At 30.0% G+C, this 18,218-nt stretch overlaps 5 protein-coding genes, 1 long non-coding RNA gene and 2 other non-coding genes across 11 annotated transcripts; 5 read left to right on the forward strand and 3 right to left on the reverse strand.

Moving 5' to 3' along the window:
* Nucleotides 1–7: 7 nt before the first annotated feature.
* Nucleotides 8–1,047, forward strand: LOC105257255. The gene is made up of 3 exons (XR_889649.3): nucleotides 8–210; nucleotides 617–709; nucleotides 815–1,047. It is a non-coding gene; the product is annotated as an uncharacterized LOC105257255 (long non-coding RNA).
* Nucleotides 946–1,683, reverse strand: LOC105257256 (cytochrome b-c1 complex subunit 10). The gene is made up of 2 exons (XM_011267742.3): nucleotides 1,515–1,683; nucleotides 946–1,209 (listed from the first exon to the last, which is right to left on the reverse strand). Exons 1-2 carry the CDS (start codon nucleotides 1,559–1,561, stop codon nucleotides 1,095–1,097), a joined length of 162 nt encoding a protein of 53 aa, XP_011266044.1. The 5' UTR covers nucleotides 1,562–1,683; the 3' UTR covers nucleotides 946–1,094.
* Nucleotides 1,684–3,425: 1,742 nt separating this feature from the next.
* Nucleotides 3,426–9,323, forward strand: LOC105257254 (probable uridine-cytidine kinase). Of its 3 annotated transcripts, XR_889648.3 has the most exons (6): nucleotides 3,428–3,973; nucleotides 4,436–4,692; nucleotides 4,879–5,024; nucleotides 5,133–5,279; nucleotides 6,832–7,027; nucleotides 9,119–9,321. XR_889648.3 is itself a non-coding variant. In XM_011267741.3 (5 exons), exons 1-5 carry the CDS (start codon nucleotides 3,845–3,847, stop codon nucleotides 9,235–9,237), a joined length of 798 nt encoding a protein of 265 aa, XP_011266043.1. In that variant the 5' UTR covers nucleotides 3,426–3,844; the 3' UTR covers nucleotides 9,238–9,323. The 3 variants fall into 3 exon arrangements, 2 of the variants coding, with proteins under 2 accessions (XP_011266043.1, XP_011266041.1); XM_011267741.3 differs by lacking the exon at nucleotides 6,832–7,027 and having other exon boundaries at nucleotides 3,426–3,973; nucleotides 9,119–9,323; XM_011267739.3 differs by lacking the exon at nucleotides 9,119–9,321 and having other exon boundaries at nucleotides 6,832–7,286.
* A 700-nt stretch (nucleotides 9,324–10,023) lies between these two features.
* On the reverse strand, nucleotides 10,024–10,749 carry LOC109610420 (ubiquitin-like protein 5). The gene is made up of 3 exons (XM_020029379.2): nucleotides 10,572–10,749; nucleotides 10,235–10,424; nucleotides 10,024–10,098 (listed from the first exon to the last, which is right to left on the reverse strand). Exons 2-3 carry the CDS (start codon nucleotides 10,410–10,412, stop codon nucleotides 10,055–10,057), a joined length of 222 nt encoding a protein of 73 aa, XP_019884938.1. The 5' UTR covers nucleotides 10,413–10,424; nucleotides 10,572–10,749; the 3' UTR covers nucleotides 10,024–10,054.
* Nucleotides 10,750–10,900: 151 nt separating this feature from the next.
* On the forward strand, nucleotides 10,901–12,321 carry LOC105257253. The gene is made up of 2 exons (XM_011267738.3): nucleotides 10,901–11,376; nucleotides 11,525–12,321. The coding sequence occupies exons 1-2, from the start codon at nucleotides 11,129–11,131 to the stop codon at nucleotides 12,126–12,128; spliced, it is 852 nt and encodes a 283-aa protein (XP_011266040.1). The 5' UTR covers nucleotides 10,901–11,128; the 3' UTR covers nucleotides 12,129–12,321.
* Nucleotides 12,322–13,279: 958 nt separating this feature from the next.
* On the forward strand, nucleotides 13,280–13,351 carry Trnad-guc. The gene has a single exon. It is a non-coding gene; the product is annotated as a tRNA-Asp (tRNA).
* Nucleotides 13,352–13,940: 589 nt separating this feature from the next.
* Nucleotides 13,941–14,012, reverse strand: Trnad-guc. Its single transcript has one exon. It is a non-coding gene; the product is annotated as a tRNA-Asp (tRNA).
* A 768-nt stretch (nucleotides 14,013–14,780) lies between these two features.
* LOC105257252 (casein kinase II subunit beta) lies at nucleotides 14,781–17,577 on the forward strand. 2 transcript variants are annotated; one of them, XM_011267737.3, is made up of 5 exons: nucleotides 14,781–14,881; nucleotides 15,429–15,504; nucleotides 16,053–16,155; nucleotides 16,292–16,673; nucleotides 17,381–17,577. In XM_011267737.3, the coding sequence occupies exons 2-5, from the start codon at nucleotides 15,433–15,435 to the stop codon at nucleotides 17,487–17,489; spliced, it is 666 nt and encodes a 221-aa protein (XP_011266039.1). In that variant the 5' UTR covers nucleotides 14,781–14,881; nucleotides 15,429–15,432; the 3' UTR covers nucleotides 17,490–17,577. The 2 variants fall into 2 exon arrangements, with proteins under 2 accessions (XP_011266039.1, XP_011266037.1); XM_011267735.2 differs by lacking the exon at nucleotides 14,781–14,881 and adding an exon at nucleotides 14,888–15,035.
* Nucleotides 17,578–18,218: the final 641 nt, after the last annotated feature.

The following is an 18,218-nucleotide window of genomic DNA, read 5'->3' on the forward strand; positions in this document are numbered from 1 at the left end:
TGTTTGGATTTATTAAAGAGCTACCATATGTAGTGTCTGCAATCTGTTATGATGAAAATTAGAATACCACTAGGATTGACTAGAGATCAATTTTACGTTGTACTGATCTTAGGGACAGTCAGCGGTTTATATAATTGGAAAAGTTTGTTGGAGAATCATTTGAAAGAAGAATACGCAAAGACAGTGGCGGAAAAGGAAGAATCAAATGAGGTAAAGCAAACTATCTCATAAAGTTTGCGTCATAACCTATACGCCGGGTACATTTTAAGAACCAAATATCTTATTGTTATTTCACATAATATTTAACCGCACTGGTATTCATAATTACAGTAATTAATACATTAATATCATTATTGTTATTAATAGTTTATAGAATTAAAGAGATTTTATTTTATATTTTAAAAAGATTAAAATTTTAATCAATATACTTGATAATTTAATAGAAAAAAGATGAAGAGAGGAAAGTATAATATAAAATTTTTTGTTTATATATATCTTTAATTTTTTTAGTTAAAAAACTATTCTAAATTTTTTTAAAATAAATTTAATTAAAAAATTTTTTTTCGTGATATATTCTATTTAAAATATTTAAGATACTGTAACAAATATTTTGCAGTCTACCAGCAAAAACCAGGAACCTGTTGATTCAAAAATTTAGTAAACTCGGGCTTATAGTAATTGGTGGAGCTTTGGTTGTAACATGTTTTAGGTAAATATCTTTAGATATATCTTGTTTTATTTTTTTAATACAATATTATAGAGCAAGTGAAATAAATACCTCAGTTTACATTTAGATTGCCTTTTTCCTTTGCAGAATTTATATAAAGCCATGGTATATAAAACGAAAGGGGATGCAAGCAGAAGAACATGCAAATATTATTTACGAGTTACGCAAAAAAAGAATTTTAGAGCAGAAAGAAAATGAAATTTGAAGTAGATTCAATATTGTATATTGCCATATTATTTACATGGTTCTTTATTGATACTCTTATTTAAATAAATAAAAGATGTAAATAGAACGATACAATAAAATCTCTATTGTTCCAATAGGATTATTACATAACATTTCAAAGAATTGATTTGGCTATTATGATCTATTCCTTAAATTTACCACCATAGAAAGGAACATATTGCAATACTACTTTCCAATCAGTGAAGTACAATAATGTCAGTGTTCCAGCAGTTCCATAAGCCGCAGCAGATGGAATCCTAAAGCATAAGATAAAATTTTACATAAAAAGAAACTGTCCAATATATATAACACAACATATATACAAATTTATATTTGTGTTAAAATAAAATAGATATTCTCAGTTTGGAGAGACAGAAAAAAGGGATAAAACACAAATAAACAATTGTAATGAACAAATATTTTCTTATATCATGTTTCATTATGTATTACAAATCTTGGAAACAAATGAAAAAAAAATGATCAAATGGGACTACTTAGACATTGTCAGAGATTACGTCAAGAAAAAATATCATCTTAAAATGTCTAAAAATGAATAACTCACCATTTTCCAGCTAATTCGACGTGTTTTCGTCCTAATCGAAGGGCCATTTTTTTCAGTTACTTTCGAAGTAGTAACAATAGTAACAAATTTATTTTTACTCCAAGGAGAATGAAAATCAGAAAAGAAGGTTAAAGGTGCAATTTCATTGACGCTAGAAACCAGCGGCAAATTAAAATCACTAGACTTTCTCTAGATATGGCGTCAATAAAATAAAGTTCAAACAGTTTCAACTTTTTCAGTGTATAAAGCGGCCTTTTCATTGACGCTACTTTTTAGCGTCAATGAAATTGCACCTTAAAGGTGCGGCCTCATTGACGCTAAAAAGTAGCGTCAACCATTGGTTGAACAAAGAGGTAAGTATAGTTGCTTCATTGTTCAACCAATGGTTGACGCTACTTTTTAGCGTCAATGAGGCCGCATCTTAACAGTTGGCAGCCCTACGAGATAGGCTGTGCAGCACTGCGCGTATATAAAATAAATTTGAAATCGCTTCTAGCCTAACCATCTTCACGCGATCGACTTTATTTGAATTGCACGGCATCGCATCGAATTATGATGCGGCGCCGATTTGTTCGAACGTAATTCGGGACATCGCGATGCTGTATAAGCGTCGAATGAGCACGAATTGTCACGCAAATATGATAAATCACATCTACTCACCGTTCACCGGCTGTTCCACAGACCGCTCCACTCGCTCGCCTCGGAACGTCCCATTCCGATCTTGATGCACACGATATCATCAACGCGAACGCGCGACACTTTACTCGGCACTCCCGATATTCGCTCGCATCCGATAATCATCATCAAGCAAATAACGCGACGCGATTTCGCTCCATCTTCGCGATCGCGCTATCACTGAACTGTGAAAAATAGCTGTCGCGCACTTTCACCGACATATTATGAAAGTCGCGCGATCATCCTTGGACACTTTCGACGCTCTTTCACTCGCGATATTCGTTTAAAAACGGTTAAAAGACGCGAAAAATGCGGACGTACGACGATCCGTGTAACTGCGTATGACTCCGATTCACGTATGACGCGTATGACGTAGCAGTGACGCGCTAGCATGGCGGCCGAACCAGTGCGCATTCGTTTCTGCGCACTGGTTCGGCCGCCATGTTAGCGCGTGTTGCTACGTCATACGCGTCATACGTGAATCGGAGTCATACGCAGTTACACGGATCGTCGTACGTCCGCATTTTTCGCGTCTTTTAACCGTTTTTAAACGAATATCGCGAGTGAAAGAGCGTCGAAAGTGTCCAAGGATGATCGCGCGACTTTCATAATATGTCGGTGAAAGTGCGCGACAGCTATTTTTCACAGTTCAGTGATAGCGCGATCGCGAAGATGGAGCGAAATCGCGTCGCGTTATTTGCGCCCTTGATGATGATTATCGGATGCGAGCGAATATCGGGAGTGCCGAATAAAGTGTCGCGCGTTCGCGTTGATAATATCGTGTGCATCAAGATCGGAATGGGACGTTCCGAGGCGAGCGAGTGGAGCGGCCTGTGGAACAGCCGGTGAACGGTGAGTAGATGTGATTTATCATATTTGCGTGACAATTCGTGCTCATTCGACGCTTATACAGCATCGCGATGTCCCGAATTACGTTTGAACAAATCGGCGCCGCATCATAATTCGATGCGATGCCGTGCAATTCAAATAAAGTCGATCGCGTGAAGATGGTTAGGCTAGAAGCGATTTCAAATTTATTTTATATACGCGCAGTGCTGCACAGCCTATCTCGTAGGGCTGCCAACTGTTAAGGTGCAATTTCATTGACGCTAAAAAGTAGCGTCAATGAAAAGGCCGCTTAAGTGATATTGAAGGTACCTTAGTTCAAGAATGTGTTAAAGAGCGCGCTGTCATCGCCAATTTTACGTCACTCCGTTTACGGAGCAAATCGACCGATCGTGATTCGTGATTACATGAGTGCGTTTCGGAGTGCAGTCATTGAATGACGTATTATTTGACTTTACGGCAAACGTGGTACAAAGATAAAGTTGATAAAATTGATTGAAAATTATTGTTTATTCATACCAAGAATAAAGATCTGAAGCGAACAATTCGCGAATTAAAATAAGGATTTTTAACATTTGTTTTGGGTACTCGCGTACCCTTTTATTGACAGAAAAGAGGTACTCTTTTTGTACAATACACGTGGCCGGCTATCGTCAAATTGTCTTTCATCAGTCTCCTTTCGACAAAAATCGTTTTCCGAAACGTTATTTTGTTTTGTTAATCTGAATTCTTCTCTCGAGAGCAAAGTGTTTTGTTGGCGAGAATTTATTTCCAACAAAATCAACTTGGTCATCTCTGCGTGCTTAACAATGGCAGATATATCAACGAATATGGGTATCACGCGAAAAATGTCCTTCGGTATCAATAGTAAATTCAATGGCATCGAGAGTAAGACGCCTTTTTTGATAGGCGTTTCTGGTGGCACTGCAAGTGGAAAAGTGAGCATATTGTACATACATGTGTAATTAATGTACAATAATAAGAATCAATTATTACAAAAATATGTCAACCAATTTTTTAGAAATTGTGTTCTTTTTGTTTATTTTTAATATTTTTATTTTTTAATATTTATTTGATATATTAAAATATAAACAGAAATACTTTTTGATGAGAAAATATTTGTAAGAATTTGATAACTTTTTCAACTTTTATTCAAATGGTGTAAACTCATACATTTTTATGGTAACTATTTGTAAAAAAGGCTCAATATCTTTGTAAATAGTATAATGTTAACATAATTTTGAAATACAAAATAACATTCAATATTATAAAAAAAAAATATTTTTTTTCTTGGTAAGTAAATAATATAATAATTAATCATATCCTGTGGCATTAGTTATGAAGTTTAATAATTATAATTAACTTTGTATATAACGACAATCTTGTATCAATTGTTTCAGTCCACAGTATGCAAGCGTATAATGGAGAAATTGGGACAAGTAGATATGGATCACCAGCAGCGTCGAGTAGTCTGTATATCACAAGACAGTTTTTATCGTAACCTAACACCTACTGAGAAATTGAAAGCTGAGAAAGGACAATACAATTTTGATCATCCTGATGCGTTTGATGATGATTTAATCTTACAAACACTACAGGATATACTTGCTGGAGTCAAGTGTGAAATACCAGCTTATGACTATAGAACAAACAGTTTGTATGTATATCTATATCTTAATATCTAATTATGTCTAATTTTTATATCTTTAATGGAAATAGAGAAATCATTTATAAAATACTTTAAATGTAATGTAAAAAATAAAAACATGTTTGTAAAAAACAAACTTTAGATGAATATTATAAAAGTTAAACTTATTAAAAGATTTGTATAAATTTATTATAGAATGAAAGATCAAGTTACCACGATATATCCTGCTGATGTAGTGCTATTTGAAGGAATATTGGTATTTTACTTCCCCAAAATTCGTGATTTATTTCACATGAAATTATTTGTAGATACTGATTCTGATACTAGGCTTGCAAGGAGAGGTAATTCTTTATGTGATCGAATTTGATTGGCTTGTACTATATCTTAACTATTTTAATCCATTTCCTTAATCCATTAATTTAACTCATTCATTTAATCTATTTCTTTAGTGCCAAGAGACATAAAGGAACGTGGAAGGGATTTGGATTATGTCCTAAATCAGTATATGAACTTTGTAAAACCAGCTTTTGAAGAATTCTGCTTACCAACAAAAAAATTTGCAGATGTTATAATACCAAGAGGAGCAGATAATACAGGTAATATATAATTACGTATAATGATATTTATTACAGCTACTATAATTATTTTCCTTTGCTTATTATTAATTTATTTGTTTGGTTTATTTTTGTTTATTAAATATAAGATATTAATTGTTAGTAAGTTATTGATTTTTTTTTAAATTTAGAACATACTTTGCTGAAGTACTAATATATATATTTTGTTGTTGTTGTAATAATCAAATATTAATATTTTTAAGCTTTTCCTATCAAATAAAATCTTCCTATCATTTAAGATTTTAATTTATCCATATATTTTTAATAAGCATATTAGTTTTATTATTATTATTACTATTACTCTCATTCTTTACAAATATAAAGTTTAAAATAAATAATGAAAGAAAAGAATATAGATACATTTTTTCTATAAACAAAAAATTAGAAAAGTTTGAGTTATATATATATATATATATATATATATATATATATATATATAAAATCAATAAAAAAGAGAGATTTTTAATAATTTGAATAGTTTTAATCTAATAAACTGCAAGGACTCTTATTTAGAAGAATTTATTAATTTCAATTATGTTTGATTTTAATTATAATTTCAATTTATGAAAATATCTAATACAGGAAATATTAAATATAGGAAAATAATTTTTGTCAAAAAAGTTATAAAAAAATATTCTAATTTTAAATTATTAAATTATTAACTAATTAAATATTAAATTATTAATTTTGTATTATAATTTTTTTCATGCATATTTTTGCAAACATATAGAGATTTTAAAAAAGTTTGAAATTTTAAATCAGATTGTCTAAACAATAACATTTAGAAATGTATATGATCATCTAATGTTGAAACATTTTTATTCAAGATTGCATTTATCTCTAAATAAAAAAATAGGAAATTTTTATGTAATTGCATATAATTTGCTAGAATGTACAATGTTTATATATATAAAACTTGGATACATATACAATCATTTACATGTAAACTATTAATGATAAATTATATATTTGAGTTTTACACATGATATAATTTACCACAGTATAATTTAATCTTTGTTTATATATTCATATCATTTGTTCAGTCTTTTATATACAGTATTACCTCACTTCATGTACCTTCTTTGGGACTCAGTCACTTATTATCAAATATAAAAGGAGAAAGTATTTATTTATTTTTTCTTTTTTTAAAGCTATTGCATAAATCTTGATGATTCATCCAGAGCGAGGGCGAAACGATAAAAAGAATAAGTAAGAAAAAGAGAAATAAATAATTAAAAAATAAAAATAAATAATTTTCAATATTAAAGATAAAATAAAATTTATTTAGAGAAGATTTAAAGAAGATTTGCACTCGCTTGAGACACATTGGATGATTCAATGTTGTAAAATAAGTGAAAAAATTTGTGAAGTGAGATAATATATATATATATATATATTTCATGGGTGCTGCCTGGTATGGCTTTGCCATAGTTGCGGATATCAGAGCTACACCTTTTTAAACTTTAAGTAAAAGTTTAAAGGGGGAAAGTATCTCATAGGAAACCTATATGGTCTGGTTGTTGTATGTTTGCAGTGGCAATAGATCTAATAGTGCACCACATCTGGGATATTTTGCGTTTGAAAAAGGCCGAAAACTCAACCGGGCAGCATCCATTCTTCTACCAGCATAGGCGTACCTCGGCCTCATCCGACACACTCAGCAGATGACTTAAGCATGATAAGCTCACTCTGTCAGGCACTGCATTTTTTTCTACACACCATACCCTTATGTATGACTGAATACACACATGCTGCTAATTCTTTTTTATTTTAAATGTTTGAATAGAAGAGTAATGTCCGTTTTGTAATGCGGAATTATTATTCGCACATTTCAATTATCAATATAATTTAAAAACAGATAGATTGATAAATGAATGATAGATGGTCAAACAAACAAAAGAAGACACAAGTGAATGTGATATTTTTATTATAATATTGAAACAATGTCCATCTGTTGTCTTGCAACAGATATTAAATTTTCATGCAAGACTGAATTTGTTTAATTATATTTACAGATTTATTTTTATTGCAATATATGCATAAAAATATTGTATTAAATTATTGTCAATTAAGCATAATATTTTTTTATTAATCCAAGTTTTTAGAAACATTGGTGAAAATGGACATTATTTTCCTTTTAATTGTAATTTTTGAGGATTATTCTTATATGATTAGAGAGAATGGCTTTTTATATGTGTTTTATCTTGTGTGAATATTTTTGCGTGAATTTTGAATTATAATTTTAAACAAAAAGAATGCATGAAATCATATGATTTCAATAAAAGAGAGAATGATAGATGGATTTATAACAATTGACATCATGAAACTGAATTTTTTCAATTATTTTTCAACTCTAAATTCGATTTCAACACTTTTCAGTATTTTTCTATTTCTTCCTATATTGTCAACATATTCTAACAGTGACTTTGTCTCCTTCATAATGCAATTTATTGAGAATAATATAATATTTCTAACATTTTTATATAGATTATAATAATGTATTTAAAGAATGTGCAATCACTAGAGTAAAGAAAAAAAAGATTATGATTTAGAAAGAAATTTGCTTTAAAAATATCTTTTATATATTTCTTAATAAATTAAAATTTATTTATTTCTCTAAAGAACAGAAATAAAAGTAAGAAATCTTAAAATTTATTCTAAAGTGCGAAAAAAATTTTATAAATAATTTCCTGATCTCAAAGATTAAAAATTCAATATCCTTAATAAATTTTTATCGATTTATTTTAATTTTTAATTTTAATATTTCTTTACAAATAAGTTATTATTATTTAATATTAAATCATTATTATTATTTAATATTACATCGTATAGCTATCTATCAGATTTCAAGTTTTTCCACAAACATCTTGAATATTATGCAAAAAATCTATATATCTAATGTGTATGTATGTGTGCGCGATTGTGCTGTGATATATGTATGTATATGTATAAATGTAAGTATTATATATTTTAATGTAAGTTTTGTATTTTAGACTATTTTAGAATATGTTTATAAAATGTTATGTCACTTTTAATCACTTCGCATATTTTGCACCTTTGCATAATATTTTATTATTAAGCACATGCAAGTATTCTTTAGGAAGAGCATAATTATCTAAGTCAACTTGTCTAATTTGACTTATTCGTGTATCTCGAAATATTCATCTCTATTGCATACTATAATATTAATTCTTGTACATATAAACATATAAGATGCCAAAACTATACTTACAGTTCCTTTCAATATTTTCTGCGAGAAATCTCAGTTTTATTTAATGTAATCTCTTATAATAAAACTGTATAATTTGCACAATTTTTTCTACAATAGCTATTAAGTCTGAGAAATACAATCTCTTCTTATCACCTGTTTATTATATCTTTTATTAAAATTTTTTAATCATATATATATAATTATATATATATATATATATATATATATATATATATATATATATATACAAATTTCATTTTCACAATTTTAAGATGATATTATTCTTCTTAATATGTATATCTTAATAAATAAAGGATATTGGCAAACAATTTATTGCATATTGCGTTAATAAAGAAAACAAAAAAACTTTTGTATTTGCAAAATGATATAATAAACACAAGTGTCTTATGCATAATAAACCACATATAATTATAATGTGATTACAATTGTTATTTAAGGTATCAGCAATTAATCATTCAGATATCTATATAAACAATTTGATATATTGTTTCAAGATGTACAACGATATTGCTAATAAAGAAAATTTATTATCCCTGATATATCCATATATATCACTATTCGCACACTGATATTTTGTGATCTGTTGCAGTGGCGATAGATCTGATTGTGCAGCATATAAGAGACTTCTTAAGCAACTGTGGTAGAGAAATGTCGGAGCCTGAAAGTCCAATAAACAGGATAGAGGGATTGTTCAAGAGGCCACATTAATTTTTTTAATTTTAACATTTCACAGAAATTTGCTGAGCTAATCGTGTTTTGCTTCTTTTCTTTTGTGTATATATTATGGATTTTTTTCATTCTTCATATAATCTTTTACGTAGAGTATAAGAAAAAAATTTTGTGATCAATATTATTAGGAGTTTTTATCAATTTTAATGGTATTTATTAGAAGCATTTACATTTTACAGTAATATTTAAATTAAAATGAATTATTTTAATTGTGAAAATAAATAGTTATATATATATATATATATATATACAGATATATGTATAAAGAATACAAAGGATATGATCAAAATGTATATCAAAACTGCAAAAACAAGTTATATACAATAGGATACAAGTTTATATTTATTTGATAAAATGAATGTCTAAGTTTTCTTTTCTCTAATTTTTTAATCTACAATTTGTTTTGTTACACTTTTGAACTATATCCTGTATCTGCAAATGTCAAAAAGCACCAATTATCAAATGAGATATACTGTTGCATGCAGCACAGTTATTTATATTAGTTTGTAGAATATAAATTATAGATTGTTAAAATATATAACAATATGAGGGGCTACATAATGTAAAATAGAAATTATTTTCCTCTTGCTGATGTTTATGATGATTGTTTTATATAATTAATTTCTTATTGTTTATATATATATATATATATATATATATATATATATAGATATTATATATAAATATTATATATGTACATTATATATCTAGGCATAAAAAAGAAAATATAAAATTTAATGATAATATAATTAATAGTAAAACATTTTTATATGCATATATTTTACATTTATTAGAATTATTGATAGTAGAGTTCTAAATTCATTCCATCGTGAATTTCATCTGAAGTAGCGCAATTAAAGAAAATATAACTCCAAAAAATTGTTTACTTATAATTTAAAATTCTAGTAAATTAATTTTAACATGTATTATACATATGACATGTACATGTCGATCGTATTTTAACAGTAAAGGATACAATCTTGCAGCTTTATGTGATCTTTGAAAATGGTGTACCACTTCTTCAACACAATCTTCTCCCAGTGCGTTCCCGTCTGGGCGGCTATCAATTTCTTCAGATCCCCTATGGTGTCATCCGGATTGCACTTGACTCTAACTTTCTTACCAAGACGGTCGTTGCATGTTATCTCTAACATTTTTTATCGTACCTGGCAATCAGAGAACTTTAATACCACTCTACAATAATCTTATGTTAATTTCAGAATCAACGTTTGTTTACACTCTTCATTAATCACGTTAAACACGTATTCGTACAATATAATCCAGATATTCAGACGCAAATAGATCGCACTTACTCTCGTTAGACGCTAAAATTGCGCCAAATTGTTCTCAATTTTCGCAATATTGCGCGAAATACAAAGAGACTAATGTAGAGTCGATGATGATTTTCCGATCTTCGCTCTCTGATTTTACGTTTCTTCGAGGTTATGAGGAGAAAAACAAAGCTCGAGATCATTATACTCGCAGTCGGTAATAAAAATCTCGTTATTTCAAGTTATCAAGTGAGTTATTTAGAGTCAGTATATTATAACAGCGCATCTGTCGATTCATCCGGGGTCTGTTCGTTTTATTTTCACTCCCTAAAATTTTCTGCACTTGAAACGAGATAGATAGAGCGCGAGCAAGAAAGGGAGAAAGAAAACGAAGAGCTGAGCGATTGTAAACAAAAAGAACATATTCATCGCGTCAGCCTCGGGGAAGCCAGCTATATGTTGTGCTCTCCACGAGGCGATATCTCTTCCTCGACAATGCCATGTTGCTATGTTATTACGGGAAAGATATCGGGGAACGTGGTGGTTCGCTACAATAAACGCTATCGCGCGGTGAGAAAGGATCGCTGTAGATTGTTCGTATGAGAGTGCGTGCTATCGCAGGTTCCATGGCAAAACCGGAGCGATTACGCTTCACGATTCTGGAAGACTTGATACTCTTGCGAGAGGTCCTGCGACAGAATCCGTACGAGGAGAGCGACAGGTGGAAGGCCGTTGCCGAGTATGTCGTAAACGCGACGCAGAAGAACTTCAGTCTGCGGTGCATCAAGGAGCACGTCGATCATCTGTTAAAAATTTGGGCGAGAGAAGGTCACGCACACTTGAGGAAGTAAGCAAGCACCCATCGTCGCATTCTGTAATTTATGTTAGGAGATTGATATATGCTATCTTACAAATGCATATTATTGATTGTTTTTCATTTAAATATAAAATAACACGGTCGATACTTATCAGATTTTTCCATGTATTGATTGCAGATCAGGAACCGAGGAACAGTATAATGAAAAGGAACGACTTTTGCAGCAAGTACAAGACTTGCAAAGGGAATTCAGATGTTCCAATAAAAGCACCAATGCACAAAAATCAAGAATGCAAACAAGAGAGATAATAGAGAACATTTCTGATACTTTAGAGGTAATAATAGAGGAACCAATAATGGCAACATCCTTACCTACATCTATATCTTCGACATTGTTGCCAATTGCATTATCATCGCCAACTTCATCGTCTTCGTCATCGTCATCGATTCTGCAAACCTCAGCGAGCCTTTTGCGGTCACCAGCCACATCTCCATTAAGAACAGGTGGTCCAATAAGGAATAAAATACGTCATGACACGATAAAGAAGTCAACATTACAATTTCTACAAGAAAGACATAAAAAAGAAGTGGAATTTCAAGAAAAACAATTTCGCTTGGAGGAGAGGAGAATTCAACTTGAGGAAGAAAAATTTAGAATGGAAAAAAAGGAACGTGAGGCGAGATTGGAATTAGAAATTGAAGAGAGAAGACAACGGATTTCTGTGTCCAAACAGAAACAAGAGATTCTAGAAATATTATTACAATTAATACATAAACCATGATTATTTTCATAAATAATAATTTTTCGTTGTTTTATTAATTAATGTAAGCATTTCTCAGAAGAGAAAAATAGAGGTAATACTAGAATCCGAATCTAGTTCCCTTCAATCTTTTCTGGTAACTACTCTGTCATCACTCACTGAGCCATTCATTGTTCTATATAATTATTTTCTCTCTGCTTGCTTACATTAATAAATAAAATTATTGTTAAAAAATTTATATATATTCTCTGATTTAAAGTTTTATAGATATATAAATAGTATCTAAGTTCTTGAATTAAATAAAACATTTATTTTCAAATATACAATGCTTTGATATATGAAAAAATTGTGGAGTTTTACAAAAAAGCATTTCAAACAAAAAATTGTAGAGCTTTAAGTGGCATTCAAATAATAATATTTTACATATCAAATAATAATACTTTCAGTTATTTTATAAAAGTTGATTATCTGGACTGTTTTAAATAGATGTTTCCTTTTATTGCATATTTTTGTAATTTATGTCGAGATGTTTTCAAAATGATATGATTAAATCCTCTGTTAAGAATTTTCTTAATTGTTATCCATCGTAGATACGATAATGCTGACATTAATGTGACCCAAAGTGTCATTAAATAGCTATGAAATTATGAATTCTGATCTCTACACACACAAAAATGCGATCGTGCTTCATATGACACCTTGAGTCACTAATGCTGATAGTACTATTAATTCGATGACTTTAGAAAGTTGAAGAATTAAATATAATTATTTTAGAAATGCGCACGCATCTCGACATCAACTATAAAAATATATTTAAAACAAGGATTGATTTTTGAAATACTTTTTCCTACTTTTGATACTTTTTATTTTGGAAAATCAATATTTTCCAAAATACCAGAACGTTTCATTATTTTTTTCCTATATAAACTTTATAATAAATACATATATATATGCATATAAAGATTTCTTTTATATTGAGACAGAGACAATTAAAAATGATTATAATGTATCAGAATAAAAATAGCAACTTTTTAGTCTAAATATGGAATTATATGTAAAATTCCAAGATAATTCTAATATATATATATTTTATTTTATAAAAATTAAATATTTTTTTATAAGATTTTATTACAATGATTAATATACTACAATTTGTTCAACTCAAATAGAAATCCTCGATAGTATAGTGGTTAGTATCCCCGCCTGTCACGCGGGAGACCGGGGTTCGATTCCCCGTCGGGGAGGATCTTTTTTGTATTTTTTTATTCTTTATATTTTATTATTATTATTAAAACATCATTAACAAATAATTTCTGAATACATAATTTTTATTAAAGTGAGATTTTTATTCTTAATAAGTAGATGAAAAATCTTTAAGGGGAGAAATTGAATCAACTACATCAAAACTTAATAAATTTAATACATTTCAAAATTCATAAATTGGACATTTAATATGAATTAAAATTTTTTTAATCACTATGAAAAAAGGTTTCGATATAAAGATTATATTTATATCGAATAATTTATACGATTTTTTTTTAGATCGAATTATATTCTACAGGAGAAATATTTTAATTCAGAAATTAATTATTTATTTTATATTTTAAAAAGCTAAAGTGCTTTGCGCAATTCTTTTATAAACCCTTATCACTATACATTAAAAATTAAAGATTGGAATTTTTGTCGGAATTTGAAATTAGAAGAAAATCAATTTAATAAAAATTATATTTAGAGATTTATATGTAATACTGCAAATAACATTAATAAAATAATAAATAATATAATGGTAACAATGGAAAAAAATATATGTATAAGAAATAAAATACAAAAATTCTCCCCGACGGGGAATCGAACCCCGGTCTCCCGCGTGACAGGCGGGGATACTAACCACTATACTATCGAGGACTTATTGACGGGCGATAAAATTTTAACAATTGAAAATTTCTTGCAATTCTGCCAATCAGTAAAAACCCACTAATTATTAACGCGTCATAAAACAGCAACTTGTACATAATTGGTTCGCTATTTTTATCAATTTAGCGCTAGTTTCTTTTATCAATTAATTCGAAAAAATTAGCAAAAATTTCTTTATGCTGATTGGTCATTTAAATATTGCCTTAGCAATTGTAGTATCAATACAAACGCAATTTGAAATCCCACACATTTTTTTTCACAGAATTTGTTAAAAAATAACCGAAATATCTATTTTATAATGCGATTGGAGAGTCTCTAACTATACATAAATAAATTATTATTAAATAAATTATTAATAAATAAAATATTTACATAATTAATATATTAATAAATGTATTTAAATATATATTTAATTTATATAATACCTAATAGCATACATTTCTAAAAGACGTCCAAACATAATCGAGAGAACATCCAGAGGTCATAAAATGATCTTTGGCTATCCTCTAGATGCTCTACGGACGTCTTTTGGACACGTGTATTATTAAGGTATGTATACATGTAAATTATTTAAGTATTTATAAATTAAATATGTATATATTAATTATATAAATATATATATATGTAATATATTGCGCAAATATTTTTTGAACAATAGTGTATAATGTATAAATAACTAGACGGAACTGCATCTGGCAATTATTCAGAAATTCGAAAGGAGCCAACTTGTGATTCAGATGAAAAGGCTTGAATAGATGAGCTTTAATCGTTGGGAGAGATGGCGGGGATGAGTGACGCGCGCGCAGCGCCACCTATACCCCGTTCGGTTGAGCAAGCGTGGCTAATCAAAGCACCAAGAGGTAAGCCGCGAGGTCTGTTTATTTTTGATTTTTCGTTAGATAGCTGCAGTTCCACGTCGGCAATTCGCAAGAGTAATGCGCCTCTTCGTCGTGCCTCGTCCCGTGCATCGTATTCGAAAACCAATTGACCCATAGGAGCAATTGCCATGGAAACGTAGGTGTGAACGCGCCGGACGGGTCCGTAACTTGTCGGGCATCTTGCCTGGTAAAAGCCGAGCTCCATTGCACACCCCGCGCAGCCGTCTCCGCCCGTCTGTCCGTCTGTCCGTCCGACCGTTACTTTCTTCCCATCCCATCCCATCCCATCCCATCCATCCCGTTCCGTCGCTCTGTCGAGCCCGCGGTCGTGATCGCGTCGCTCTAACCAACTAACCAACGTGCGCGTCGATAGTCGTCGATAGCCGACGACGCGTTTACGCATTGAATCCACGAGCGAGAACGGGAACGAGGCGAGCGACTCTTCGTCGCCTATATATTCGCCGATACCTGGCCACCCCCGTGCGAACACGTAATAACGGGACTCTTCCCACGGTTTCTTCTGCCGCAGGAAAATGAGCAGCTCCGAGGAAGTGTCTTGGATCTCGTGGTTTTGCGGCTTGCGCGGGAACGAGTTCTTTTGCGAGGTGAGCACTCGGGGAAACGTCACTGAACGTTGTTACATCTTCGCCATACCCATTTTAAATTGCTCATAACAATGATTATCGGAGCACACTCAGAGCTCTGGAGAATGTCAATTTATTCTTTGGTCATCTATAGTAGAAGTAAGAGTGATAAACTTTTCTTATATAAGTTGCTTAGATTTGGGGTAAGAATAATGAAACGAACAAAATCTCAGAGTAGAATTAAAATGATGCACGAAAGTATGTAATTCTGTTTGTATATGTATGATTTATACATATATGGGATATCATATCATATATCAGCCAATTAAAAAATAAATAATTATGACAAATAAATGTTTATAGTGCTTTAAGATATACAATTTGATTCCTACCTTTTAAGATACGATCCTGACAGTTATATAAATTTATATTTGATACTTTAAAATATTTATTTTATTTATATATTTTTAGATATATTTTACATATAAGAGACACAACATTTGAATGATATCTCATAGAAAAGTTTACAATTATAGATATCACTTTATTCTGTTTATTGTCATATCCAGGTGGATGAGGATTATATTCAAGATAAATTTAATTTAACGGGATTGAATGAACAAGTACCACATTACCGTCAAGCATTGGATATGATTCTTGATCTTGAACCTGGTAAGTTGCTGAGACAGTAATACATTACTTTTTCTCTAATTGTTAAATATTCAAACTGAAATATAGAGATAAATACAAAAAAATTGTCATTGTAATTATAATTTTTAACTTTTATTATTTAATTTCTATTTGCTAGATGATGATTTGGATGATAATCCAAATCAATCAGACCTGGTCGAGCAAGCAGCAGAAATGCTTTATGGTCTTATTCACGCACGTTATATACTTACCAATCGTGGCATCGCTCAGATGATAGAAAAATACCAAGCAGGTGATTTCGGTCATTGCCCGCGAGTTTATTGTGAATCCCAACCGATGTTGCCATTAGGCCTCAGCGATGTTCCTGGTGAGGCAATGGTCAAGAGCTACTGTCCCAAATGTATGGATGTCTACACTCCAAAGAGCTCGAGACATCATCACACCGATGGAGCTTATTTTGGAACAGGATTTCCACATATGCTGTTTATGGTTCATCCTGAATACAGACCGAAACGTGCGGCAAATCAATTTGTACCTAGGTAAATAGACATCATTCTGAAAATAATAAGTACTCTCTTCACATTAAAATTATACAATAACAGTCCAAAATGCTAGTATTGGCTAAAAAAATTCTAAAAGTACAATAAGTATTTTATTTTCTTTCCTTTTTTGATAAAATTACGATACATTTAATTAAACGATACATAAAACGATAAATTAAATTACGATACAACACATTTTTATGATAAAAAGTAAAAATGGAAGAAATTGTTTTAAGATAGATAGGTATTCCAACAAAAAAAATCTTATTAAACATTTATACAAGTTTTGTATATAATTATATATAAACTTTGTGAAAATTTTAATATTTTTTTATAGATTCTATTAGTCTACAATAATCAAAATTATATTACAATTTTCTCAATATATTTTCTAGAGAATATATAGCTATAATATAGTTATATAATATTCATTGTGTGTCATCACCTATATACAAGAAAAAATAGATTAATAGATTGATATTTATTCTTGTCACAGTTATATTTTTATAAAATGTATATATTTAATCAGATATAGATTATATAGACATTTAAGAAGATTCAACACACTTAATATTGACATTTAATATTGAGATAAGATATTGAGATATATATTTTAAACTATCTTTACGAAGTTTTATTTTTGCATGTGTAGAAATGTATGAAATTCTTTGAAAATTAAAAAATGAATTTTATTTTTTTTCCAGATTATATGGCTTTAAAATTCATCCTTTAGCATATCAGATTCAGCAACAGTCTGCATCCACGTTCAAAGCACCTTTACGAGCTCTTAATTATAATAATGGAAAACGTTAAGGTCATTTTGGAATAGCCTAGAATACTTCCTTTCATTACTCGCAATTTCTAATTTCGTCCTGAAGATTCAAATAAAATATTTTTTATATCTCTGTTACTCCCATGCAATATATTTCTGCGCAAAAAGGACATTTCTTACAGAAAGCGCTCCTTGTAACTTTAGTACATTCATTATTTCATTGCTCTTACATTTTCGGAATATACGATATTACGTGAAGAAACAAAAAGAAAAAGAAAGAGAGGCGATCATTTAGTTTCGTCGTGTGTAAATCATTGTCATATAATTTAAATTGTAGCAACAATATTCTTTTTCAACACTCGTTAACGCGAAGAACTAATATGTTTTTGTATAGAAACTGAACATTATTTACATTAAAGGATAAAGGGAAAAAAATAAGGAAAACATAGAATAATTACATTAGATCATAAATAAGGAAAGAGAGAAATGATTATAGGATAGAATATACATCCATTTTGTACGAGAGTCGTTTGCGTCACCGTATTTGCTGCCAAGTAGTTCCTAAAAATGTGCAGAAGCGGACTTCTATAAGGAGAATCGAAAAGTGAATAGAAAGAGAAAAAGATGGATTTCACATTGGTTCTTTTCGAGACGAGAAATAATGTATAAAGAAAAATATAGTTATTAAGTAACTTAATTTAATCACTGAGTAATTTCTACGCGAATTGTGACAGAAACAATTTATTGATAAATATAAATTTATAATATAA

Source organism: Camponotus floridanus, unplaced genomic scaffold (assembly GCF_003227725.1).
Source record: "Camponotus floridanus strain SB8 unplaced genomic scaffold, Cflo_v7.5 scaffold70, whole genome shotgun sequence".
NCBI lineage: Eukaryota > Metazoa > Arthropoda > Insecta > Hymenoptera > Formicidae > Camponotus > Camponotus floridanus.

Coding starts and splice junctions, on each gene's coding strand:
- LOC105257256 (XM_011267742.3), bottom strand. CDS start 1,561: ATGGCCCTTCGATTAGGACGAAAACACGTCGAATTAGCTGGAAAATG. Junction 1,210..1,514: donor GTCGAATTAGCTGGAAAATG/GTGAGTTATTCA, acceptor CTTATGCTTTAG/GATTCCATCTGCTGCGGCTT.
- LOC105257254 (XM_011267739.3), top strand. CDS start 3,845: ATGGCAGATATATCAACGAATATGGGTATCACGCGAAAAATGTCCTTC. Junction 3,974..4,435: donor GTGGCACTGCAAGTGGAAAA/GTGAGCATATTG, acceptor CAATTGTTTCAG/TCCACAGTATGCAAGCGTAT. Junction 5,280..6,831: donor AAGAGGAGCAGATAATACAG/GTAATATATAAT, acceptor GTATGTTTGCAG/TGGCAATAGATCTAATAGTG.
- LOC109610420 (XM_020029379.2), bottom strand. CDS start 10,412: ATGTTAGAGATAACATGCAACGACCGTCTTGGTAAGAAAGTTAGAGTC. Junction 10,099..10,234: donor TCACATAAAGCTGCAAGATT/GTATCCTTTACT, acceptor GCGCTACTTCAG/ATGAAATTCACGATGGAATG.
- LOC105257253 (XM_011267738.3), top strand. CDS start 11,129: ATGAGAGTGCGTGCTATCGCAGGTTCCATGGCAAAACCGGAGCGATTA. Junction 11,377..11,524: donor GGTCACGCACACTTGAGGAA/GTAAGCAAGCAC, acceptor TATTGATTGCAG/ATCAGGAACCGAGGAACAGT.
- LOC105257252 (XM_011267735.2), top strand. Junction 15,505..16,052: donor GGAACGAGTTCTTTTGCGAG/GTGAGCACTCGG, acceptor TGTCATATCCAG/GTGGATGAGGATTATATTCA. Junction 16,156..16,291: donor GATTCTTGATCTTGAACCTG/GTAAGTTGCTGA, acceptor TCTATTTGCTAG/ATGATGATTTGGATGATAAT.